Here is a 27,181-nt window from a genome sequence, read left to right as displayed (position 1 = left end):
ACTTGTTTTGTAGCCTAATATGGGATCTGTTCTGGAGAATGTTCCATGTGCACTTGAAAAGAATGTGTATTCTTCTGTTTTATGATGGAATGTTCTGAGTATATCTGTTAGATCCATCTGGTCCAATATGTCATTCAAAGCCACTGTTTCCTTGTCGATTTTCTGTTTGGATGATCTATCTGTTGATATAAGTGGGGTGTTAAAGTCCCTTACTATTATTGTATTACTGTCAATTACTTTCTCTATGTTTGTTATTAGTTGCTTTATGTATTTGGGTGCTCCCCTGTTGGATGCATAAATATTTACAATTGTTATATCTTCTTGTTCCCTTTATGATTATATAGTGTCCTTCTTTGTCTCTTGTTACAGTCCTTCTTTTAAAGTCTGTTTTGTCTGAGATAAGTATTGCTGCCTCAGCTTTCTTTTTACTTCCATTTGCATGATAAATGCATTTCCATCACTTTCACTTTCAATCTGTGTCTTTAGGTCTGAAATGGGTATCTTGTAGGCAGCAAATAGATGGGTTTTGCTTTTTTTTTTTTCATTTTCCTCGGTTTATTTCAAGAGAACAAAGAATCAACCATCAATTCTGTACAAAAATGTGGCTGTTGAGCCACAGTGACCCTCAGGCCAACCCCCTTTGCCACGTCTGGCCCCCTCGTCCCCCGCTAAATTGTCAAAAAATGAGGACAAGACCAAAAAACCCCAAACTCTGGGAAAAAATTATATTGAAAAGTCAGGGAGACCGTCCCTCCCCTCCTCCCTCTCCCTAATCCTGAACTTTGGGGGGTTTGGTGGGAAAGCTGCGTTCTTGGCCACGATGGGAGGTCAGACAGGTGGGTGTGTCCAGGTTTAGTGTTTGGCAACGGGCAGGGCTGGGGGTTAGGGTCTGCAAGGGAGCCGAGGGGCTTTGGGGGAGGGAAAAGATCTCCGACCCTGCCCCACCCCACAGGACACTCAAAAACAGTTAATAAAAATCAGGGGCCAGAGAGTAGAAGAGAAAGGAGTCATCAGAATCAAAAACTAAATAGTGGAAAGATTTTTTTTTTTCTTCTCTAAAAGGCAAAAAACCACAAACACCCCAGGTCCTGAGCTCCCCAAGACTTGGGTCCTCCACCGCCCCCCTGAAACCCGGCAGGAGGGGGGCCAGGGAGTGCGGAGAGGTTGGTTCTTTAAAAAGCCACCCCTGGATGGGAAGGCTCTTCGTTGTTTGCTGCCTTCCTCCACCTCTCGCGGGCCGCCGAGGAGAGGGATGGCCGGGCCCAGGGCTATGCCGGCAAGCTCAGCTTCTTCCCCTTCAGGACTTTGGTGATGTAGAGGTAGAAGAAATCGCAGTAGAGGACAGTCTGGACTAGGCCCGCCACAATGGCGATGAGGTCGAAGAAGCCCTCGAAGTGGTAGCGCCAGATCCAGTTGAAGAGATAGAGCGTGCGGTAGACGCCCAGCGCGAACAAGTAGTGGCTGGTGATCGTCTCGGCCTCCCGCGTCTTGCTTACCATGAACAGCTGGGGCAGGATGGCTACTGACCCCAGGTAGATGGGGAAGGTCCAGAGGATCTCTAGAGGGGTAAAATCATGGTTGACCAGGAACGCCAGGATGGCGGTGGGAACAACAAGGAACTCCACCCGGAATATATCGTGGTTCCCATCGTAAGTGGCTTTGAACTTGCTGTAAATCATCCAGACTGTGGTGAAGGAACAGGCAATGTAGACCACCGTCATGCAGGTGTTGTACAGTGAGATGTAGTTGGTGAAGAGGTCCAGGTATCGGGCGGTGAACAACACAGCAAACAGGACCTGGCTCTTCCCTGAAATCCCGGCACAAGAGCGGGACTTCCAGATTTTGAGCAGTAGCAAGATGATGGCTAGGAGGTGGGAGAGGTCTCCCAGGAATCGGAAGAGATTCATGCTTTGTGGGGGGGGGGGGGCTCTGGCAGGGCTGGGCTGGCAGGGGGCAGGCTGGAGGGGGTCTGCCCCCCGGGGCTGATGTTCTGGCCGGGTGGCTGGGCTGGCGAGCGGGGGCGGGAGAGGGGCCCTCGGGTGGGCTCCGCTCCGGGGAAGGGGCTCTGGGAGGGGGTTTTGCTTTTTTATCCATTTTGTCACCCCATGTCTTTTGATTGGAACATTTAGTACATTTACATTCAAAGTAATTATTGATAGGTATGTACTTATTACCATCTTGTTTTATGGTTGTTTCTGTAGTTCTTCTCTGTTCCTTTCTTCTCTTCCTCTCTTCTCTCAGGGTTTGTTGACTTTCTTTAGTGATATACTTGGTTTTATTTCTCTTTATTTTTGTGCATGGTCATTTTTATGGTCCTACAGTACAATGCAAAGGGAGAACTGCATATCTATATGTATATATCACAATAATTATTACCATCCTCATTACTCTGATGAGAAAATTAATGCTTCAGAGAGTCTAAGCTACTTGTCCAAGGTCATGCAGATAATAAATAGTAGAGCTTGGATTTACATCTATGCCGTCTGCCTCCAAGACCTGCACCCTTAACCATTATACTACAATGTTGCCCCTACCAAGCTATAAGCACTTCAAAGACAGGGATCACAGCTTATGATCTTTAAATGCCTGGCATGTAGACATTTGATAAATACACGTTGAGTAAATGAAAAACAAAAAAGAATAAATGAGATAGGAACTATAAAAGGAATTAACATTTATTGTTTGAAAATAATGAGAAAAAATTAAGACCAATTGAACACTAAGTAGCAGCAAACTTACAGATGTCCATCAGTTATAGATAAAATGGACAGATCTGAAGTCATCTCATTTGCTGTGAAAGCCAACCATTTCTGAAATGTTTGGAAACATATCGCAGATGCAGAGGATTATGGGTATTTGCTAAGAAACTTCTGGTGATGGTCATTACATCAGAACACACTTGACAAAGACTTTGGGGAATAAAGAATGAAGGTTTCTTTTCCTGATCCTTTCATACAGTAGTTCTAGGTGTGGAAACTATTCCATGAGCATCCTCTGAGAAAGGCAGGCAGTAGCCCCTCTTGCCGCTGGCCTGAGTAGCCACTAGCAGCTCCCAGTCCAGTGCAGCAGCTCCCAGTCCAGTGCAGCAGCTCTTAAACTTAGGCATCTATGGATGGGCTTCAAAAGTCCACAAGTTCCATAGTGGGCTCTTGGACTGAGCGTTGGGTGTTCTATGCAACTGATGAATCACTAAATTCTACCTCTGAAACTCACTTTAAAAAAAAGTCCACAAGTCCTTCCAAGTATCAGGTTGATTGCCACATTTTGTGTTAACAAGTTTATAAACTCTATGGGAGGAAAAAAGAGAAAAACATTCAACTGTGTTTGGAAATTTTTGTACCAGGAGCTGTCCCCATTTTCAGAGTGAGTACTACACCTTCTGGAACAAGTTTTAAAGCCTCACTGGCTGTCATTTGGAGGAGGGGATGAACAGAAATAGACCCTTACACCACACCTAAAAACCACCTGAGAATTGTGGTTTGTGTCTGTGTCAGGAAAGTTCCTGTTGAAGTCTTGAGGAAAGGGTCCAAACAATCAAACTTAGAACAAAGCTCTGTTTGGAAAGCCCAAACCAGAGGAAAATCAAGAAGAGTTGCAGATGTATAAAAATAGATATGGGTCAGGCAGAAATATGGAGATGAGAGCTTGTGGGCTGCAGAAGCCAGTACATTGTGTTTTGTTCTGTTCTGTTTTTACAGCCACAGCATTTGCCCAGGCAATAAAAATGAAAGAGCAAGAGAGAGACAGGGTAGGTAAGGAAACCAGCGTGAGTAAGAGCGGACTCAAACTGTTATAAGCACAGACTGCCAGCCTTAATATATTCATGGAAAGAAATCAGCTCATCTGGGAGAGAAGACTCAGAGCAGATATGAGATGGGGAACATACATCCTCCTGCTGGCTTCCATGAAAGGCAATGCTTCCCAGAACAAAGGAATGCCCCTGGGGACTAGCACAGCATCTATGATTAAGCCTTTGAAGAATACACCCTCTCATTTTAACTCAAGGCCCTAATCCACCAAAAGAATAAAACCTACTTTCTAAACAGGGGTCTGAGGTTAGCTTTGTTGAAAGAGCTCCAGTCTACACTTGGAAACCCTAGAGCTCACAAAGAGAGAACTACTGGTCCCAGGACCTTCTTTAGGTACCATTCACTCACAGGAAGTGAGCAGGAACTTCTCTGTTCCAGAATATCACTTCTAGCCTTTGGAGAAGTGTTGATCTCCTTACGTCTGAGATTCCTTTAGAATGGATGAGCCACTCTGGGCCAGCCTAGACCAATCGGTGTGCTAGATGGGAGCAGAAACCAAAGCCACCCTTGGGGTCCTTGTCTTAAAGACCTTCCCTAAAAAAAAGTCATAATTAAAGTTATCAGAGCTCACTTGAGTCAGTGGGCACCACGGATTTGATTAGTGTGTAAAGGGAGTATCAAGGCTAATGCTACATCTTACATAATGAGGAGGAGAGAAGATCCATCATGAAAAAAGCTAAGGGACTCAGATAACCACAGGAAACAAGATTTCATTATTTGAAATTTTGAAATATGCCAGAACTGTGTGTTAACTGCACACATAGATCCTGTCTCTCCTCAGTGAGGCCCAATAGATATTTCAAAAAAAAAATGTGTAAGAGATGGAGAATTTAATTTAGCAGAAATTCTCTGGAAGAATGTTCTCTCTCTCTCTCTGTCTCCGTCTCTCTCTCACAAACACCCCTCCCACAATCCAGTCATAAGACAGCCCTACAATTCACAGGAGTCTCCTTATAAATTTTTAGCTAGAGAACAAAAGAGGGTGGAGAGTTTGCACCCTTAAGGGTCTAGACGGTTGAGTATGAGTGTTGAAAAGAAGAAAAACATTTTATCAAATGATATTGTGGGATTTCTGAGATATACAATTTATAAGTACTTTAAAAATTATTTTCAGTTGCTTCATCCTTCTTTGAAAGTAGCACTTGGTGGAAACTGAATCGTATGAGGTCCCTGCTTAGATTTGGGTTTCAGGCATTTCTTCTTCAATAGTCAAAACAGTTTCAAATAAAAACAGAGATTCCTATACCCCTCCCATTTGGTATCTCTCCCCATTACCCCAGCCCTTCCAGCCCTTTCCTGTGATTCATCTAGAAACTTCTTGCTTTACTGACTTTGGTAATGCTTTCCACACCCCTTTCCAGTTTTGCACCCTTGCCCAGTGTCTGTGACACCAGCTTCAGATGAGATTCCTCTGTCCTTAGGAGGACTTTAGAGAACATCTACAGACTGAAAAGGACACATTTCCCAACGAATATCACGATGATTATCTTGTCTTGTGAAAAAGGTGAACATTAGTAGGCTAATAAAAAACGTTTTAGATACAAGATGCAGTATTTGGAGTAAAGAAAACAGGTAAGAAATTTTACTCAAGAAAGGGTTCACCTTGATTAAAGGTGTTAAACTTTGATATGCTAAAAAAGGGTTAAACTTTGATATGCTAAAAAAAAAAAAACCATAGTCAACCAATAAGAAATATGCCCCTACTTTTAAGGAGTTAGAACATACTGGAAATTATCCTTAAAAAAGTGGGTGAGAATCCTTACAAGTCTCAAGTTAAGGTGGCAACCTGGTCCCCTTCTTAGCCCTGGCGCAAGGAAGCCTGTCTCTTTTATGTAGAAGAACCTCTGCTGCGAATTACATTACAAGGCACTTGAGGATGGGGACCACATTTATTTATTTTGGATATCTATGCCTATTACCGTGTAGAGCCCATAGAAGCACCGAATACATGCTAGTTGAAGGAATAAATATAATTAAATTCCTTAACCATTGGAGAAATTGCTTAAAGTTTTTATTCTATTTTATTTTTTAATTTTATCAGTCCACATGTGAAAGCTTTGGTTAGGGTCAAAAAACTAACTGCATCCTTGGGTAAAAACCATTTTGTTTGGATCCCTGGGCTTGCATGATTTGTAGAAGGCCTGGGTTTCTGTGAGGAAATAAAAGGTTTTTCCTTTATAATATTTTGGTTCTCCAAATTTTCAAAAATGTATTTTTATGGTTTCTCTTTGTTTTTGTTTAAAAATAAACTTGTTGTGTGTGTTGGGGTTGGGTAGAGGTGCTCAAGAAGAAAGAACAACAGCAAACAAACAAAAAAGCCACTTTGATTAAGCATAGTTAGTGAGCTCAGTGAAGCATGTTTCATCCTGATGCCAAATGACGCTCACGAAAATTGCAGCAATTTTTGATGCACTTGCCAATGTTTGTGTTATTTTTACTTTAAAGATGTAGCAGATTGCTCCAAAATAAATAATTTAAGCCTAACGTTTCAAAAGAGTCCAAGCGCTTGCGTCTTTCACTTCTGGCTTCTCTTCTGGGACTAAGCTGTGCCCAACAGAAGCAATCCTCATTTCTATGTAACACTCCATTTGGAGGGCTGTTTTCTTGCTTTGTTTTTCAAAGTTGAATCTATTTCTCACCATTCTGTTCCAAATGTCGTAGATTCTATCATTGTTCTGCGCTGAAGCCATAACTCCTCTTATTCAGGAAAACAAGGGAATAAACTCCACAGCATCTAGTTTCCTGACTTTGTGGGAGGAGGTTTCCAAGGGGTGCTCTGGGGTGAAGATCTAATCCAAGCCCCATGGGAAACTACAATTTCCATATTGATTCACATTTAGATTTCGAGCCATCAACAATGGGTCAAATTTTGCGCACATCCTCAGTATAACTTAAAATAGGTTGGCAAATTACCTTCACACAAAATGACCCCATCCTCAATCAATTATTAGACTTCTCATTTGATTGTCTTTGTGGTAAAATCTAAGAGAGAAGAAACATCTATGATTTAAAAAAAAATAAAAAGTAAATCTTTGTGCTGTTCTGTACTTCCTAACTGTGCATGAATGGCTTTTATAAACAAGAGAAAATGGCTTTTATAAAACGATGAAGTATAAAAAGACCAGAACAATAAACCGACGGCCTTGTGTTCTCATTAACGTAGGCCGCCACTGTGAGGTCCATCAGATGATTGGGAACTACATGTGGGACCCCACCACCAACAAGTCATTTGACATTGGTGTCAACAAAGACAGCCTGATGCCTCTCTGGTGGAATGGATCGGAACCTCTGTGGGTCACTCTGACCAAGGCCAAAAGGAAGGTCTACATGTACTACTGGCCAGGTGAGTGTGTTGACATCCAGGTCCCTCCAGTCTTCCAAATCTCAAACACCGTGGAGTCTCTGAAGACAAATGATGTGGTTGTCATGTTCGAAGACCAAGCCAGAGTTTGGAAAATGGGATCTTTACAAGAAATATGTTTTATGGGCATGATTTTTAAACTTTTGTTTTGAGCTCTCTAACATCAGGCCAGACACAATGCAATTTCCCGATTTCCTTGGTTCAGCAATGTTGCTGTAGTAGATCATGCTTTTTTCATGAGCAAAATTTTGGATATCCAAAAGAGATAAATGATGTGTTGCTTCTCTGCTTTACAAAAGAATTTGGCGCACAGTTTCTATAGATTTTGAGCTCCCCTGTAATGTTGAAAAGACGATTTAAAGCACTTACAACTTTTTGGTACTGCATTAAATGAGGTCTCTTTGTATTAATATTCCTCCTGTACATCATAGACCAATGAGAAACTAAATTACTTTACTTACTGCAATGAGGTAAGTCATGCAAACTACCCTGGCTGCTGTGAGAAGTCTTCAGAATACTTTCCTCTTGGCAGTCAAAAATCTTGCACCAAGGATGAGAGGATTCAGTGATAACAATATAATCAACTTACAGTTGTCTTCCCATTGGTTCCCATTGGGATTCATTCTTTAGGTAAGTGGGTAATTTGACTTCCCGATGTACATGGCTGTAGACACCTTTTTTCCGAATTCTTAATGGTGTAATACTGCTGAGTGCCACGATGGAAGAAGATGTCAGGGGAGGCCTGGAAGAAATGAAGGGAGTAATGGGGAGAGGCCGCTGGGGGACTTCACTGGCCTCTGTTGGAGGGCAGCAGCAGCCTGATAAAGCTGTGAGAGCACGGTGGGTTGTGGGGGACGGTGGTAGGTGGGGGTCGGGAAGAACAGAGAGAAGGATGAGTAAGCCGAAGCTGAATCACAGATGGCCCACACTGAGGGTGTGGGCTTTCAGCAGGAGTTTGGAGGATGCTGGTTGGAGTGGTCACGTGAGAGCTGCTGAGGGCACTCAAGGCTGTGCCAACTCTTGGAAGAGCATGGAACACAGACAGATGGAGACCGTGGAAAACAGACCCACAGCCATGCTGGGTTAAGGGCCCGGAAAACTGCCACAGAGCAGAGACTAGCATCCATAGGTGAGCCCATGAAGGCCAGAGCAGTCTGCATAAATTAGAAACTGGGCTTAAGAACAATTAGACACAGGCTGGCTCTGCTGGCAGATAGAATTTCAGGGAGAGCACTGGAGTTTCTTCAGAAGATCTGGGATTCGGTCCATAGAAGCTACCTCAGCTGACATGAGAAGAAGCTTTCAAGCAAGGGAAGGATTTAAGGGGACTTCATTACCTTAAATGGAGACTCAACTTTCCAGAGTTGGACATGAGATTAAGAAAAGAAGCCAGTGCACCAGCCAAGCTAATCAGACTTGCTGGAGGAGCCAGGCTCATGGTTCAGCCCAGTGTGATGAGGTCTCAAGCCAAAAGGTGCACTTTGAGGTCATTCTCAGAAATCATTATGAACAAATACAAGGCCCACATGCCAGGGCCTAGGAGAAGGAACAGATTGGGCATGCTGCCTTAGGGACCACCTTAGACAAGTCTAAGGACCATCAAGATGCCTGTTACCCCAGCGCTGTAAGGGCCATCTTCCATGGTAGCTGGTTAATTTAACTTCCTCTGTCTTGGAACTTGAGTTTTTCATGCTCTGAAGAGCACATATCCCCCATCATCTCTCCCCAGCTCCCCACGTGCTGCCTCCTCTACACATGATCTCCTGCCAGTGGCCTTTCAGATAGCAGTGGATGCCAATGTGCATGAAGGTAGGGAGTGGTCCTGAAGGGAGACAGCTGCCCTATTTTAGACCTCTCTCTGCAGCATTACAGAGCATTATTCTGTATCTCCTCCTGGAGGATCTGGCTCCTTCAGGATAATAAACAACTTGAAGTTACATATCTCTGAGTATCTAAAAAAAAAAAAATCTCAAAGCTAATTTGCATGTAAAATATCATGTTCTCCTCCAAAACAGCTCCTTAAGGGCAAGAAAGTTCCAATCGCTTCTTTTGATTCACAGTTTAACAGCTAATGTGTGTTATAACATTAACAGCTAATGTGACAAATATGCCTTATAATCAGTTTAGGGTGTTAACTATTGGGAGGAAAGAAGCTGAAAAGAAAATCTCCTAGGATTTCCTCCGTGACCTAAATGAAGATGAGCTCAAGATCTGGCCGTGTTGATGTCTTGATAGAAATCGGATGAATAGTCTCTTCTCAGACACTGTCCAGTCCTTCTAGGACCTTCTAGGCTGGATACCCAAATAAAGGCTCTCCAAGAGCTAAGTGTCTCCGAAGCCCCTGCCCCCTGACCCAGCCAGGAGTGCTCTTGCACCCTCCACTTTTACTGGCTGCCAGCTGAGGGATGAATGGTCGCTGCTATCCTTTCTCCCTCCACCTTGGTCCCCTCCAGCCCCTCCACACAGCTAACAGCCCAGTGAGCGTTCATTTGTCGCTACAAGATTAAGTGAAGTACAGTGGCGTTTCTTCTAAACATGACTTGATTTTATTTTTCTTCTCAAATCCTCCTCTTCCTTCTCCACTTCCCACAGGACATTGTACAGACCTCTGGATGAGGCCTGGAAAATCTTCATTGCTCCAGTGAGCTGTGTTATGACACTTTGAGTCTCACTGTGAAGTTAATATTTAGAAGTGCAATTTAGAGATGGCGGTAGTTCAAGTTTTTCCTGTCAGGTAGACAAAGCAGCAGACGGAAAAATTTGTCAGTGGCGAAGAGTCCCAAATAGCCCACCTCAAGTCTCGAGAAATTTAATATTGTAAACAGACCCTTTATTATCCCACCCAATGGTGCCATTGAGCTGTGCAGGGAGAAGCGTACCATGGGAAATGATCCCCAGCCCTAGATCAAATATTCCTTTGGGAAGCCCAAAGAGATCATCCAGGAACTGTATGGTGGGGGCCTAGCAGTGTTCTGCAAAGGAAAAGGGCTAAGTGTGTGTTGCTAATTAACTTTATCTCCTATTCCATCCCTCTGGTTTGAGATCAAAGAAATTTTACTGAGGGGGAAGGGAAGAGGCTCCGATAGTCACTTCATAGTAAGAGCATCCCAAAGCAGAGAAGGGTGGAGGAGGAGGAAAAATGAGGGGAAATGGGAGGATAAGGCAGATACCATGTGGAAACTGAGTTTGAGCTCCTTGGACAGCACACAGGGGCAGTGGTTTTAAGTTGGTTCTTATGGCTGCTGTGAAATCCCAAAAAGGAATAAAGATTAACAACTTTTTAGGAGTCTCTGGTTAAAACTCCTTGGAATGTTTGAAGACTCTGAGTTCTATGTCTTTTATCATGCATTTTGCAGTGTGAACTCCCTACAGCCAAATACTCAGGGCGGACTGGGGAGCCACCAGTCATATGGCCCCGGAGAGGGCTGGGTGCGGGTCTGGGCTCTTCTACCGACCTCTTTCTGTCCTGTGCAGGTGTTCAGATAAATAAGGCACCTTCTTCGTAGGGAAGGACACATTTCCACCTTGCTTCCCTTCCCTACATTCCAGAGGTGGGCTGGGTGGGGACTTTAGGGGTGAGTATCTAACTGAGCTCCTACCAAGCAAGGTGATTTCATCTGCATAAGTCAGGAGACATGCATTGGCTATTGATGGCAAATTATGGATTGTTCACAGCCTCTTCCCCTTTCCTGCTGTGGTGGGTTCCCGACAGCCTTCAGCTGGGCTGAATTTGGTTGCATACACTAAGGCACAGGGAAGATTAGGGGCCCAGCATCAATTATACAAATGAGTGAATTAACGTTAGGAATGGCTCAGTTTTTTGACTCTATGAACAGGACTCCAAATATCTGAATAAAAACTGAAATTCTTTTTTCAGACAAATATTTGACATTGCAAATGCATGGAATCCAGAGTTTCACTAAATTTTCCAATAATATCACCAATTTAGCATTAGACTTTAAGATGTATGTAACTTCAGAACACAAAGAGGCCCTAGTATGTAGTTTGCTCATTCCTATACTTGTAAATCAGGACCTCTTTAGGAAACTCATCAAAACTTTGGATCCCCTTTGCAGAAAAACCCACCCTTGCATACAACACTCATAATTTTGTCCTCAGGTAATACAAGAAACTACAATGATGAGGATTGGCAAAAGGGCTTTGACATAGAAACACACATATATCTAATCTATAATTGATTTGATTTTTTTTAATGTGATAAAAACATGTGTTAAAAATCATGGAAGTACCAAGCGAAACTCAAACTCCTGTAATTAATCTTGTCTGGCTAGAATGGGCTTGGGTCAAAACTCTCTAAGACTCTTTGGGTTGAATTCACCTTGAGTCATTTCCTTTGTTTGTCAGGAACTTTGGTCAGGTCTTCATCCCTGATATTTCTGTCTGTGTCAGTAAGAAAAAGATTATGAATTCTCATTTCCAGCTGAAGGGTGTCTCTAAGAAGTGATCTTCAAAAGCATTCTGTAGGACTTCTCAGCATCAATGATCTCTGCTGCAGAGAAACTGAGGAGGTGTTGCCTATCTGGACCACTGCCAGCGGGAGCAATTCCTCCAGTGCTAGAAAGTTTTCATAGATGCCCAACCACATGCAATCTCCTCTCGCAGGCTAGCATCTTGGCCAAAAGAGCTCACAGTTTCTCAGCAGCATCCATGATGGTAATTAGAAAGCCTTAAAGAGAAATCCAGGGATGAACTTCTTTTTTTTTTTTTTGAAGATTTTATTTATTTATTTGAGAGAGAGAGAGAGAGCACATGAGAGGAGGGAGGGTTAGAGGGAGAAGCAGACTCCCTGCTGAGCAGGGAGCCCGATGCGGGACTCGATCCCGGGACTCCAGGATCATGACCTGAGCCGAAGGCAGTCGCCCAACCAACTGAGCCACCCAGGCGCCCCCAGGGATGAAGTTCTATTCTTCACAAGTCATGGCAAATCTGTTTCTTCATAAAACATCTTAAAAGGGTGTGACTCCAGGCCCTGAAATCCGCTCTTAGGAGACAACTCTGAGCAAAACCAGATGCAGGCTCTCCTCACTCCAACTCCCCTCCCTCCAGGAATTCACCATCCCATGGAGGAGGTAGATGATAAGCTTATATTTGCCCAAATAAATGTAGAAATCCACTTGTTAAAAGTATAATAATGAAAAGTAGATTGCATTGTGACATCATCTAATAAGGGATCTGGTTTCATCAGATGACAAGAACTAACACCTTGGGTAAGTCGGGGAGTCAGTGGTAAGGAGCACCCAGGCTGAGCGAACAGCAGTATTAAGGTCTGGAAGGGATGGGAGAAGCAGCAGGCTCAAGAAGGGAGGAGAGATGTGGTGTGGATGAGATGGAGAGAAGCCAAGGCCAGGCCAGGTTCTGTGGGCTGAGCAGGAGAATTTATTTCTATCGAGAGGAATAAGAAGTCACAGGATGGCTCTAAGGAGAAAGGAGGCAGTGTCCTACTTGCGTTTTGACAAGACCACTCTGGTTGCTACGTGGAGAATGGAATGTGACACCCCGAGGGGATGGAATAATCAGGAGGTTATTGTACGGACCAGGAAGGAGGTAACCTTCGGTACGGACCAGAGTAACCCAAATGGTGAGAAATGGAATCATTGGGGACATATTTAGGAATTAAACTCACCAGGACCTAGTGATGAATTGAATTTGGGATTGAGCAGTGACAGGCATGACACCCGGTTTCTGGCTGACAGACTGTGTGGGTGGCGAATCTTCACTTAAACTGGGAAAGCTGGAAGACGAATGGTTTGGGGGCAGAGGAACATCGGCTCTGAGTTGACTCTGAGACATGTGGACAGGGCAGGTCTGGAGCTCAGAGAAGAGAGCTGGAGACGGAGGTGTGGTTCATGGCGGTAGCATCAGCGGTCCTTGATGTTGTGTGGGTCAGAAGCTCACCTAGGGAAGGAGCAGACCTGAGAAGAAGAGAGGGTCCCGGACACAGCCTTGAGGAAATGAATGATCAGACGGAGGTAAGCCTGCAAAGGAAACAAAGAAAGAGTAGCTTGGGAAGCAGGATTACAAACAGAAGAGTTGTGGAATGTGTAATAAAGAACAGTGATATCCCTTTATAAAGGCGTCTAATAAGGGGCTTGCTCTCATCTGAGAGAGGAGGGAAAGGTGTCACTGAGAGAGTGACTCCAGTGGAAATCTGTTGGCACGCACTTGTTACAGAAACCAAAGGAATAAAATGGTTTCAAGATGGGAGTGGCCATCATCAGTGCTCACTGTTGAGGGATATTACAGGGACTGCAAAGAGCATCTGGATTTATTATCAGGGGCATCGCTGGCAAGCTCTGAACTTTGTAGGAATTTCATCTCCTTAGCATTTTCTAATTTAAACTAATAATTATTATTAATAACACAGGGTACCCTTTAATTTCTATCTACAGCAAGAGAGTCTCGATTTTAGTAGTAACATTGATTATTATACTTCATCTAGAATTGGTTTTGAAGAAAACAAAATATACAAATAATAAAGTTTGGCATGATTTCTCCCACAAAGACAATTTTCAGTTAAACAGGAAAAGATGATGAAAAAAACCCAACACCTCTTTTTCTGGTTAGTGACTGCTTTGAATGCCATCGAGAGTTGACACATGCTAACGAGAAACAAGGCATATTTCCTCGGGTTGGGAAGCAGACCAGAGGTCGGCAGTTACCATCCGCCATGGCTGATGCTGTGATTATACTAGACACAGGGTATTGGATGAGCGTGTGGGACGGGTTTCTAGTAGGGACATTTGAGGCAGGAGAAAGGATCGCGGTCTTTTCAAAGACAAAGTGAGCTAGGGCATGTCATCTTTGCAGAGCTACAATGGCTCTATGGACTATGGCGGGAGTGAAGAGATATAAAACTTGAAATGGCCAGATCTTTATATGCTTTGTAAAGGGATTTGAGTTCTAGGGGGAAGGGTATATTATTAAGTTAATGTCTGTTGCAGAAACAGGTAAGTCCCAAAGTCTCAGTGGCTTCACCCAATAGAAATCTTTTTTTTTTCTTTTCTTTCTTTCTTTTTCTTTTTTCTTTTTTAAACTTAACATATAATGTATTGTTTGTTTCAGGGGTACAGGTCTGTGATTCATCAGTCTTACACAATTCACAGCGCTCACCATAGCACATACCCTCCCCAATGTCCATCACCCAGCCACCCCATCCCTCCCACCCCCACCACTCCAGCAACCCTCAGTTTGTTTCCTGAGATTAAGAGTCTCTTATGGTTTGTCTCCCTCTCCGGTTTCGTTTTGTTTCATTTTTTCCCTCCCTTCCCCTATGATCCTCTGTCTTGTTTCTCAAATTCCTCATATCAGTGAGATCATACGATAATTGTCTTTCTCTGATTGACTTTTTTCACTTAGCATAATACCCTCTAGTTCCTTCCACGTCACTGCAAATGGCAAGATTTCATTTTTTTGATAGCTGCATAATATTTCAGTGTGTGTGTGTGTGTGTGTGTGTGTGTGTGTGTGTATACCACATCTTGTTTATCCATTAATCTGTTGATGGACATCTGGGCTCTTTCTGTAGTTTGGCTATTGTGGACATTGCTGCTATAAACATTGAGGTGCATGTGCCCCCTCAGATCACTACAGTTGTATCTTTGGGGTAAATACCTAGTAGTGCAATAGCTGGGTCATAGGGTAGCTCTATTTTCAACTTTTTGAGGCACATCCATACTGTTTTCCAGAATGGCCGCACCAGCTTGCATTCCCACCAACAGTGTAGGAGGGTTCCCCTTTCTCCACAACCTTGCCAACATCTGTCGTTTCCTGACTTGTTAATTTTAGCCATTCTGAAAGTCCAAAACGGGTGTTCCTGACCAGCAGTTGACTCTCCAAATAATGATACAGACACTGCTGGGGACTGAAATGTGTCCCCCCAAATTTTGTATCTTGGAGCCCTAAAACCCAGTGTGATGGTATTTGGGTGTGGGGCCTTTGGGAGGCAATTAGGTTTAGATGAGGTCGTGAGAATAGGGCTTCCATGCTGGGATTATTGCCCTTAGAGGAAGAGGAAGAGACTAGAGCCCTCTCTCTGCCACACAGTAAGAAGGTGACCCTTTGCAAACCAGGAAAAGCTGCCTCACCAGACACCAAATCTGGTAGCACCTTGAACTTCCCATCTCCCAGGACTGTGAGAAATAAATGTTTGTTGGTTAAACCACCCAGTCAATGGTATTTTATTACAGCAGCCCGAACGGACCAAAGCAGAAGGGAAGGGGTAAAATGGGAAAGAAAATAAGGAAGAAAGGAAGTGTGAGAGACAGACATTACCCCAACACTTGTTAGACTAAATGAGGAGGCAAACCTGCTGGGGGCAAGGCTCTGGATTACTGCAAATCAGAGCAAGGCAACTGGATTTTCAGGGCTCCTGTTCCTGCCATCGTTAGGACTTGGAAGTGTTGGACGTTCATCCTCCTGGGTGCTCAGGGCTCATTGCTGAGCTCCATCCACCTGATCTGGCCTCCTAAGCCACACGTCAGCCACAAAGCTCCCTGAGCCCTAACTCGTCCTATGTACCCCCTGCCTTCCATTCCCTCAGCGCCCCTGCTGTCAGCTTGCCCCATCAAGAGATTGCAACTCAGGCTAATGATGGACAGTATTTTAGTCTAACAGCTCCCAGTGCCCTGCTAATTTAAAGGAAAGACTGATAGAGGAATGATAGCCTTCAAGGTAGAACCCAATGAGGAAGAAAGTTTTGTTCTGCAGGATCAGGTCAGCGGCCTCTCTCTGGGCTGATTTGGGCATTCTGCCAGCTCCAGAGCTTGTTTGGGGTCAAGGTTAATTCCCACTGAGAGCTCCATCTGGCCCAGAGCTGATGCTGGTGTGGGAGGCTCAGAAGCTCTGCAGGGCCTCACATCTCCCTTTGCTTTCTGCGTTAGTCCAGGCACTGAACTTTGACCTCAAGCTATCTGGGCAGGCTTGGCTGCCCCAGCAAGGACCCTTCTTACTACAGACAAGGGTGGATTGAGCATCTAAAGTAAACTGGGCACTTCACACGCATCCCTTTATCAAATTCTCAGAACAGTCGTGAGAAATGACTGCTAGTCTCCCCACTTTGCCATGGAGGAAATGCAAGCTCCAGAGAGAACATGCAGCCAGGAAGCAAGTGAGCTAGGCTGCCACTGGGGCTGTCTGACTCCAAGTCCCAGGCAAGGTCCCCTGCCCTGGTACCTGAGCTTCGGCCAAGGCTGGGGAGGGTCTTGTGCTGCTCGGCATCCACTGCCCGCCCCCAGGCTTGCCAGCCCAACTCCCCAGAGCAGAGCGAGCTGGAATTCAGGGGGAGGGGGCCTGGCAAAGTGAATAAAGGGGCCCAAAGTTGGTACTCCTGTATTAAGCCAGTCCTCAGGAGGGAATGCTAGACTCTTAGTTTTTGGTGGCTGAGGACAGTCCTGCAGCCATTTCTCCTAGGTCTGTGCCATAGGTTTTGCTGGTCCCGAAGCCCTCCAAGCGGGCGGGGGGACCTAGCCACCTCTATGCCTTCCCCAGGTGGGTCGGCAGGCTGCTAGCTGTTCGTCAAAGAAATTTCACTGTGTTGGGACAAAGAAGCAGCACTTTTACACCCCCTCCCCGAGCTCTTCGTGTGCAGGGAGCTCTGTCCCCTCTGTCCTTCCTGCTGTGTTTCCAGCACTTCACTGAAGCAGTTGGGAAACCTCAGGGAAATTTAAAGAAAAGAGCCGGAATGTGGCTCTAGACCAGTTCAGCTTCTTCCTTGCTATGGGACCTGGGGACAGTCACTTAATCTCTCCGTGCTCCAGTTTCATCATCTAACCAACAGGAATGACCATATGTACCTCTTAGGCTTGTTGCCATGTGACATGAGATAAGACATGTAGAAAATCTGACCAGAGTAAATGTTTAATTGCCGTAATACACCTCTTGCCCCCAGATTCTATAAAGGGATCTTCAGTTGTACCGACTTTAAGTCACATAGGGAGAGCCCTCTGATCCAGGTTACTCTCAGCCCAAAATAAAGCTGCAAGGTCACATCAAGAATTCAAATATATATTTGCGGCAAACATCATAGAGTGATATACAAGCCCTACTTCAAATCACTAAGAGAATTCTGGGACAGGTCATAAGGCCAGTAAGGAACAGGAGGAGAGTGTTTCCAGGAAAGGAGTAGACAGAGGGGGTTGACCACTGGGTCATCAGAGAAAGAAAGGGCAGAGCCTATCTTTTGATGTCTCAGAAACCATAGACAGGGTTAGCATACACAGGACCACATGCAGAGGGAGAACCTAGTGCTGGGCAGTGTGGCCACTGGACTGGTTACAGGCTGTTTGCCTAAGGATTGCAGCGAAGTGACTTTGCAGGGCCCACACAAAGCACTCAGTCCTGGTCCCAGATGTTGCTAGTAGTGGCTCAGAACCACCTCAGAGGTTGGGGAGACCAAGGTTCCTCCAGTTATATGGAGAGAAAGGGTTGTTTGTAAGACTTGGCAATCACAGCTTGGAATTGGGGGTTGGCGGGGATGAGGGATCCCTGGATAGGTGCTAGAATTCTAGCGAACTAGCTGACAGGGCTGAGCTGTAAAGGGCTTGTCGGCACCTTGCATCTTAAGTAGGTCCAGTCTGCTGCGATCTAAATGACAAGAAATCACCTACGCAGAGAAAGAGACTGTGGGAAACCATGCGGTGCAGAAGTCAAGATGGCTTTCTTTGGGGGAAGCATGATGTCACTGTAATCATGTAATCAATCATAAGATTTAGATAATCTTGAAGCAGGTGCCCCTGACCCAGAGACACTGCTGATAGCTTATATGAGGGGGCATCCAGGGGCGGTCATGCTTTCCTCACCTGGTCCCACCTGGGAGGAGTGCAGTCTTTGACCCTGGGCCAGAGATTTTCCCCATCTAAAGCTAACTAGCATATGCAGAGATTAAAACTCCACCTTTGGCTTCATTATGCCTTGCTGTGGTTTCACCACTGCCTTCCTAATGCAGAGACTCAGCTTGGGTTAGGCACACATTCCTTCTCACCTTGGTTTCCCATTAGTCATCTTTAATGCCCAGTGAGTCATTTTCAGTTGAGTTTTTGGAATCTGCTCTAATGGATGAGTTGTTTCTCATCTCATTTTCTCCTGGGCTTCCTTCCTGCCCCTGCACACAAAACCGGTATTCAGTGGCATCCTGTACTCAGGCCAACCCACTGCCCTCTCCCTACCTCAGAAGAGAGCTGTCACCAGAGGTCTCCTCGCTCTGTGGGCCAGGCCAGCCCTGGGGAAAGGCTCTCTGAGATCAAAGGCCACACTTCCCCCAAGGACCTGTTCCCACAAGCTCCTGTGCCTCAGATGTATTTTCTTGGAAAAGGTTCCATGTTTCTAAGAGAGTTAATTGGCTTAGCTGTTTTAATAAGCTCTCTTGAGACACGTATTCAACAGTTGTACACCTGCCTCATATCACATAAGGCGCAGCTCACAGGGGTTATTGTTACAAGATGTGTCAAATTTGGCAAGCTGAGCTGCACTTGGAAGGCGAGATCTGTGCTCTTGGAAGTTGGAGAAATGTGATTTTTTATGGGCTCAACTTGGTGGTCCTTGGAGAGAAATGCCAGGAAGCAAGGATCACTTAGGAAAGCAGTGGGCATAATAGAAAAGTACCCCAGCTGGGAGAGCTGATTACTAGCTGGCCTGGAGACCCTGGGACTTTCACTTCTCCCATCTGAGGTCCTTGATTTCTCTGTAAAATAAAGGGGTTTGGTGTAAGGCTTTCATGAAGGGCTGTGAAGGCTGTGAGTTTTGCAAGGATGCCACATCCATGGGAGCATCATTCACGTTACAGACATCGTAGATTTTCATATTTATTTTGACAACATTTTGGCCCACGGCAGCCAAGTGTTGATGTGACAAAATAGGTGTATTCAAATAAGTTTCTGTTGGACGGCAGTTAAGTGCTTTTAAAAAGAAATGCCTTTCAAAAAGAAATCAAGCATGGGCTTAGTGGTGACCCTCTCTGTCCTTTAAGGTCCCTCTGACTTTGTATTTTCTACACAGGGTATTTTTATTAGGTTGTAGGAGAGGATACTCATCCAGTGTGCGGTTGGAATATCCATCAGGAAAGTGGACTCTAGACAGAGATAAGATGAGGTCCTAAAAAATGAACCCGAATTCAAGGCAATTCCTTCCAAAGTTCCCTGGGAACAGTGAGGAAACAAGCTGGAGTAAAGCCGAAACACGCCTTCATGGTGTTTGTGAAACCAAAATCTTAACTCCAGAGTTCCTGGTTGATTTTTCAAACCGTGAGATCCAGGCCATTGCCTTTGTTTCCCCACAGATCCCCGTGCAGAGATACAGAAATCCTGTTTTCCTCCTTCATGTTGAGGTGACCTACAGTGACCTCCATTGACCAGATTTCACATGCTCCCTGAAGCCATGGAAATGGCCTGAAGGCAGCAGACTCAGAGGTTGAGCAACACACCCACTTTCAAAGATTGGGCCTGTGATAAATCCAGAAAGGGCCCGTAGACTCCTGATTGGAGAACTATCTCATGGGATCCACACAACAACCCCCAACACCAGTCTGCTGATTTCCATCAGATAAAGACTAAAGAAAACAAAATGAAGTATCTACACCAACTCACTTAGGAATAATTAGTCTTGCTGTCTCTAAAACCACCAGTTTCATTAATCTCATGTTCCATTGCATTGTGGCTGTCATCTCTTGCTAGCTATTTTCTTTGCGAGTCACTTATTCATTCTGGGTTATAAGATTAGAGGTATGGGGAATGTGTCTGCCTTTTGAGATCTCACCAAAGAGAGACCATTCTGGATGGACAGAGCAGAAGGATTGCACTTGTCCAGTTTCTGTCTACCTGGATACTAGTTTAATCTCTTCTCAGGGGCACAGGGAGGTTTATAGTTTCTATCAAAATTAACTGTGTTTGCAGGACTTGGATTCAGGGCATCTCTGATGGGTTGAGATATGCTCCTTTCACTCCATCATCTGGATCTCTGATTACCCCAGTAGAGAGCAAATTATAATGCCCCATTTGTTCTGCTATGAAGGTTCTTTCTCTCTCTTTGCTCACAGAGATTCAGTTGTGGGACAACCTAGAGGAGAACAAATTATACAACTATCAGTCATATGTCACCTCCAACTCCCCATTCTTTATGCCCAGCTGCTTTCTTGAACATTACAGTTCCCATGGAGTAGAGCTACTGCTGCTTGGTTCCCTAGTTCAGGGTCTTCAAACTGGGTTCCCAGGAATTTACAAGAGCAAAATTACTTTTAAAGAAATCAATTCTAAGATCCTAAAGTTTCATGCGCATTGCACATATTGTCTTGACTGAAAACATGCCCTTTCCCTACGCTACATAAGAAAGTAATACCCCTTAGCCAGGTAGAACCTTGCTAAGGTGCATTGCTCTGATATATGAAAGCCTCTAGGTACCAAACAAAGGGACAGTTCAAAATATTGGTGTAGGTGTTGAGGAAGTGAATACATCTAGTGATAAAATAACATAACTTAAAAAAAAAATCGAGTATTTTCTTCTGCTTGCTTTTAAATTATTTAGGGAAAACTTAATTGAGTTGTCAGCTGAAACATTATTTAAAAATTTATGATGATATGTGAATGTTGTATTCAAAGAAGCAGTTCAAAGAATTAAATGACATTGGTACAACAAACTACTTCTATTTCCATCTACTTATTTATGTGAACAACTCTCTTAGCCTTAGACTTAATAGGAATAGAGTGGATTCTGAACTTGTCTTATTCTAGAGATCTAGAGATCAGTCATATTCATCCATGAATATATGAATTGATTTTTGAAAGCATCCCTATTCCTTTCATTATGAGATACATTTCTCTTTTATTTTATTTATTTGAGAGAGAGAGAGAGCAAGAGAGAGAGAGAGAGCACGAGTTGGGTGAGGGACAGAGGGAGAAGCAGACGCCCTGCCGAGCAGGAAGCCCGACGCAGGACTCGATCCTGGAACTCCAGGATCAAAGGCAGACATTTAACCAACTGAGCCACCCAGGCACCCATGAGGTACATTTCTAATAAAATGTAACTTTTTATGTTTAAAAACTATTGAGATCTGGTGTTGCACTTGGTACAAGGACAGGCTAAGTTGTATTTGAAATACTCCTCTCTTCAGCAACAACTACAAAAGAGGCTGAACTATGTGTGCATATGTATGTTCATAATGGGTCAGAGGCATATCGAGACCTAGAGAAGGAGGTATATCTGGCAATTGGTACCATGTCTCCCCTGCAGTGAAATACTGATCTCAAAAGCAGTTGAGAGGCCAATAAACTGAACTGAGCTTTTGACAGACTCACAGGATGAGAGAAATAATAAAAATTGGAGTTCATAGTCCACCAAGGAGAAGAGATCTAGTAAATATCCCAGATGTTTAGTTGGACAATAAAGGGCAACATTCTAGCAATAAAATGAGCTAGACACAGGCAAACAGTATAGACTTTTTGAGGACTGAAGCCTTCACAAAGAGAGTGAGGAGTTTTGAATCATCTTAACCCATTTGGATTGAGATGGTCTGCCCATAGCCTAGGTGCCCATTGAAAGCAAAGCATTTGCTCTCTAGAAGAAGGTAACAACTATGGAGGGGCAAGTGATATCTACAATTTTTCATATGTAATATGCAGCATTCAATTTTTTAAAATAACCAGAATATAGGAAAACAAGGCTTGACTGAAAAATCAGGAGAAATAAACAGATGGTAAACTTAAACCCACTAATGATCCACATATCAGACACAGACTTTAAGGAATGATGATAAAAAAAACTAAATGACAAAATGGAGCCTTGCACTAACCAACTAGAGTCTTTTTTAAAAAGTAAATTCTAGAACTGAATACAGCTATCCAGCTTAAATGTGGAGAGGCAAAAGAATGGAAAATGTAGAAAAGAATGTAAGAGACATATTGGGTATGGTGAAAAGGCCACAGATGGATTAGAGACACAAGTAATACAACACAAATAGTGTTTGAGGACTTTCCAAAACAGACATGAGCTATCAAATCATAGATTCAAGAAATGCCATGAAATCCAGGAAAGAATATTGTGAATTTCGGGACTGCTAAAAACCACAGATAAGAGAAAATCTTAAAAATTGCCAGAGGAAACTTTTCAAAGGGTCTATATTAAGACTGACAGCTGATTTTCCAGCAGAAATATTGGAATCCAGAAAGGCAATGGAATGGTATCCTCAAAGTGATTAAAACAAATTATCAACCCCAAATTCTATATCCATTGAAAATAACCTTCAGAAATGAACACTCAAAAATGACTTTTTCTAGAGGCAGAAAACAGAGAATTTATTGCCCACAGGTTTAAAGGAAATACTAAATTCTTTAGGCAGGAAGAAAATGGTCACAGATGGGGGCACAAAGGAGGAAAGAATGAGGAGCAACAAAAAGGGTAAATATGTAGGTAAAAGTAAATTAATAGTAATAATAATAATATTTAGATTAAAAATTCATAGAGAATTAAAATACATGAACAACAGAAGCACAGAAGGTAGGAGAAATGTAAAATTTAAAGCACTCAAACATCTTTATATTTTCTAGGAAGTTACAGAAGTGCAAATTTATATTAGACTTCAGTAGATCAATATTTCAATTTTTTGTCATATCCAGGGCTCCATGCCAAGAAGATATTAATTAAAATATATAAACAACAAGCTAATAAAGGCTGAAAATGGAACAACAACAATAATACTTAGCCCAAAAGAAATCAAGAAAGGAGAGAAAAACTATCAAATGTGTGATGAATACAAGACATTTAGTTAGATGGCTGATTGAAACACAAAGATATCAGTAAATACATTACATGTAAAATTTACTTTTTTACTAATATTTTATTATTTCAATTAATCTCAGTTATTCTATTTGTTTAAAGTTCAAAAGCATGTGAAACCAATTCACATTGTTAGAATAGTGTTTACATTTGGGAGAATAGGGACTAGAAGGTGCCTATGTGTGATAGTAATGTTCTGTCTCCTGATCTGTGTGCTGGTTACACAGCTGCATTCACTTTATAGGAATTCATTGACCTGTACAATTATGATTTATTCATTTTTTGTCTATGTTAAACTTTAATAGACATTTACATTAAAAACAACTATCATCTGACAGGACAAAAACAAAACCTAATATATGCTGCTTATAAAAGGCATACATTAAATGTAAGTATGTGGAAAAATTTTAAGTAATAACATTTTTAAAAAGATATATGACACAAAAAAATTAACCAAGGGAGAGCTGGTGCAGCTATACGAAAATCAATGTATACTAAAAACCTAGACTATTTTTATAATAAAGAAGGTTACTTTATGTTGACATAAGGTTCAATCCACCAAGAAAATGTAACAATTCTAAATTGTAATGCTCCTAATTGTACAGTCTCAAAATAATAAAGCAAAAATTTACAGAACTAAAGGAGTGATAGGTAAATTCACAATGATATTGGAAGATTTTAAGATCTCTTTTCAGTAACTGATAAAATAAGAGAACAAAAAAGTTAGAAGGGTACAGAAAATTTATACAACATAATTAACATATTTACCTAATTGACATTACTAGAACACTGCACCCAACAACTGATGAATACACATTATTCTCAAGTGCACAGGGAACATTTGTAAAAAATGACCATATGTTAGTCATAAAGCATTTCTCAATAAATTGGAAAAGTGTGAAATCGTACAGAATGTGTTCTCTAACCACAGTGTAATTCTTTTTAAAGATTTTATTTATTTATTTGAGAGAGAGAATGAGATAGAGAGAGAGCATGAGAGGGGAGAGGGTCAGAGGGAGAAGCAGACTCCCTGCTGAGCAGGGAGCCCGATGTGGGACTTGATCCCGGGACTCCAGGATCATGACCTGAGCCGAAGGCAGTTGCTTAACCAACTGAGCCACCCAGGCGCCCACAGTGTAATTAAAGTACAGTCAATAATAGAAAGAAAACTTTAAATCTGCATATATTTGGAAAATAACCAGAGATTTCTAAATAATTCATGGTTCAGAGAAAAAGTTATTGTGGAAATTTAGAAAATATCTTGAATAGAAGGTTAGTGAAAATACTACATATAATGTGGCAGGATAAATGGGATGCAACTAAACTCATGCCTGAAAGGAAATCAATACTTATATTTGCATATATAGATAAAAATAATGGCTGAAAATCAATAATCTAAGTCTCCATCTCAAAGCAAATTAAATTCCACCAAATGGAAAAAAAAGGCAAGAATAGCAATAAGAACAGAAGTTAAGTAGAAAGCAAACATATGAGAGAAGGGATTGACAAAGCCACACTTGTTATTAGAAAAAAATGAGGGGCGCCTGGATGGCTCAGTCGTTTAAGTATCTGACTCTTGATTTTGGCTCAGGTCATGATCTCAGGGTCATGGGATCAAGCCCCCTGTTGGGCTCAGCACTCAGCACAGAGTCTGCTTGTCCCTCTCCCTCTGCTCCTTCCCCCCTCTCTCTCTCTCTTAAAATAAATAAATAAGTAAATAAAGTCTTTAAAAAAATCTAATAAAATGGGTGAAACCTTGACAAGGTTATCAAGGAATAAAAAGAGAAGACACAAATAACCAATAATAAAATGAAAAAGGGAGCATCAATATGGAAACCACAGACATTAAAAAGCCAGTAAAATAATATCATGAAAAATGTTATGGCGATGTATTTGAAAATGTAAATGAAATAGACAGTTTTCTGGAGAAAAATTACCAAATGGACAAAAAGAAATAGAAGATTGGAATACTTTTATATTTATTTTCAAATTAAATCTTTAAAAGACTTCCCTAGGGGCACCTGGATGGTTCAGTCGGTTAAGCATCTGCCTTTGGCCTAGGTCATGATCCCGGGGTTCTGAGATCAAGTCCCACATTGGGATCCCTGCTCAGTGGGGAGTCTGCTTCTCCCTCTCCCTCTGCTCCTCCCCTGGCTTGTTCTCGCTCTCTCTCTAAAAAATAAATAGAATCTTCAAAAACTAATAAAAAATAAATAAAAGCAGAATACCCCAGTATTAGATGCCTCCACTAGTGAAGTTTTCAAACATGTAAGGAAAAAGTAACACCAATCTTACACAAACTCTTTCCGAGAATGTATAATGATAAATCACATCCATAATGAAGTCAGCATAAGCTTGATACTAAAATTTGACAAGAAGAAAGTTAAATTATAGACAACCTTTTTCATGAACATAGATATAAAAATTCTAAACAAAATATTTGTAAACTGAATCAATCAATACATAAATAGAATAATATATGCCAACCAAATTGGGTTTATTACAGGAATAAAAGATAGGTTTCATATTTTAAAATCTATCAATGTAATTCACAACAGCAATAGAATAAAAGTAAAAAAAAATTTGATCATCTTAGTAGATACATAAAAACTATTTGATAAATATCAACAACCATTCATAAAAAAAAAAAACTCTTAGTAAGTGAAACTGGAATTTATTAGAATGAACTTGGGTAACTAGTAAAATACCTCCTTAATCTAAAAAAGATTATCTACCAAAAACCCTATAGCAAACATAATAGTTGATGATAAATGGGTTCAGGAATGAGATAAGGATGCCTCCTACCATGACTTCTATTCCAAATTATATTTAGAGGTCCTATCTAGTTGGGGATTGTAGTGGGGAGGGCAGGGGTAAAAATAAAACAAAAAGAAGAAAAAAATTGTCATTATTCTAGATGACTCTGCAAAAATCCAAAAGAATTCATGTTTGGAGTTAATGAGATAAATCTTTTGATATAAGGTCAATATTTTAAAACTATTGTATTTATATATACTAGGAACAAAAAGTTAGAAAATGAAATTTAAAAATCAATATCATTGGGGTGACTGGGTGGTTCAGTTGGTTAAGTGTCGGCCTTTGGCTCCCGTCGTGATCCCAGGGTCCTGGGATCAAGCCCTGCGTCGGGCTCTCTGCTCTGCGGGGAGCCTGCTTCTCCCTCTGTCTGCAGCTCCTCCTGCTTGCACATGTTCTCTCTCTCCCTCTCTGTCAAGTAAATAAATAAAATCTTTTTTAAAAAACCCAATATTATTTACAATAAAATCTAAACACACAAAAAATAAAGGAATATATCTAACAAAAAATGACTTGAGAACTTTACTTAGAAAATTATTTAGAGAAATGTAAAAAGATCTAAAAAGTGGAGGAATATATTACATTAATGAATTGGAAATCTTAATATTATATCAATTTTCCCAAAGTTTGATCTATAGATTCAGTGTAATCCCAATCAAAATTCCAGCAGCTTGTGTGTGTGTGTGTGTGTGTGAGAATTGTGTATGTCAATTGGCAGGTCAATTCTAAAATCTATATGGAAATGCAGGTTCAAGAATAGCAAAAACAATCTTGAGTCAAATGAGTAAAACTGGAAGATTTACCCCATTAAATATAGACATTTTAAAACTACAAAAATGAACACAAAATGGTATTTACACAAGAGCAGACAAATAGACTAAGAGTAAAGTTTAGATATTCTTTTTTAAAAAAGATTTGTTTATTTTTTTGAGAGAGAGCATAAGAAGGAGGGGCAGAGGGAGAGGGAGAGAGAATCAGAAGCAGACTCCATGCTGAGCACTGAGCCCTACTGGGGCTCCATCTCACAAAACTGAGATCAGGACCTGAGCCAAAACGAAGAGTTGGACGTTTAACTGACTGCGCCACCAGGCACATCTCTACTTTATATATTTTTGAAACAGACCCACAATAGTTGATTTATGACAAGGGAGACACTTTAGAGCCGTAACGAAAGATGATCTTTTTAAAAAATTATAAAACGTCTATTGAATGTGTGTATATATATATTCAGACTCCTATCTAACACTATCCATAAAAATTCTAGGTAATTCCAGGTGGACTACAGATCTAAATGTAAAATATAAAACATAAAGCTTCTAGAAGAATACATAGATGAATATAATATCCTCATGACCTTGGGTAAGAAAAATATTTCTTAAACGGGAAAAAAATAGCATAACAATATAGAAAAATGACA

The 27,181-nt window shown here is 42.0% G+C and overlaps 1 protein-coding gene and 1 pseudogene across 1 annotated transcript in view; one reads left to right on the top strand and one right to left on the bottom strand.

Moving 5' to 3' along the window:
- The window catches only part of ENPP6 (ectonucleotide pyrophosphatase/phosphodiesterase 6), a 109,788-nt gene that overhangs the window by 43,293 nt on the left and 39,314 nt on the right, over positions 1 to 27,181 (top strand). Inside the window, exon 2 of the mRNA XM_028099881.2 lies at positions 6,973 to 7,152. Within this exon, the coding sequence (XP_027955682.1) occupies positions 6,973 to 7,152 (180 nt within the window). The remainder of the gene's footprint in view (positions 1 to 6,972; positions 7,153 to 27,181) is intronic.
- On the bottom strand, positions 883 to 1,917 carry LOC114206228 (ER lumen protein-retaining receptor 1 pseudogene; annotated as a pseudogene).

This window comes from Eumetopias jubatus, unplaced genomic scaffold (assembly GCF_037043125.1).
Source record: "Eumetopias jubatus isolate StellerSeaLion01/CBP00866 unplaced genomic scaffold, mEumJub1_p1.0 scaffold_2, whole genome shotgun sequence".
In the NCBI taxonomy this organism is placed as follows: domain Eukaryota; kingdom Metazoa; phylum Chordata; class Mammalia; order Carnivora; family Otariidae; genus Eumetopias; species Eumetopias jubatus.
This window is presented reverse-complemented; position numbering and strand designations above follow the sequence as displayed.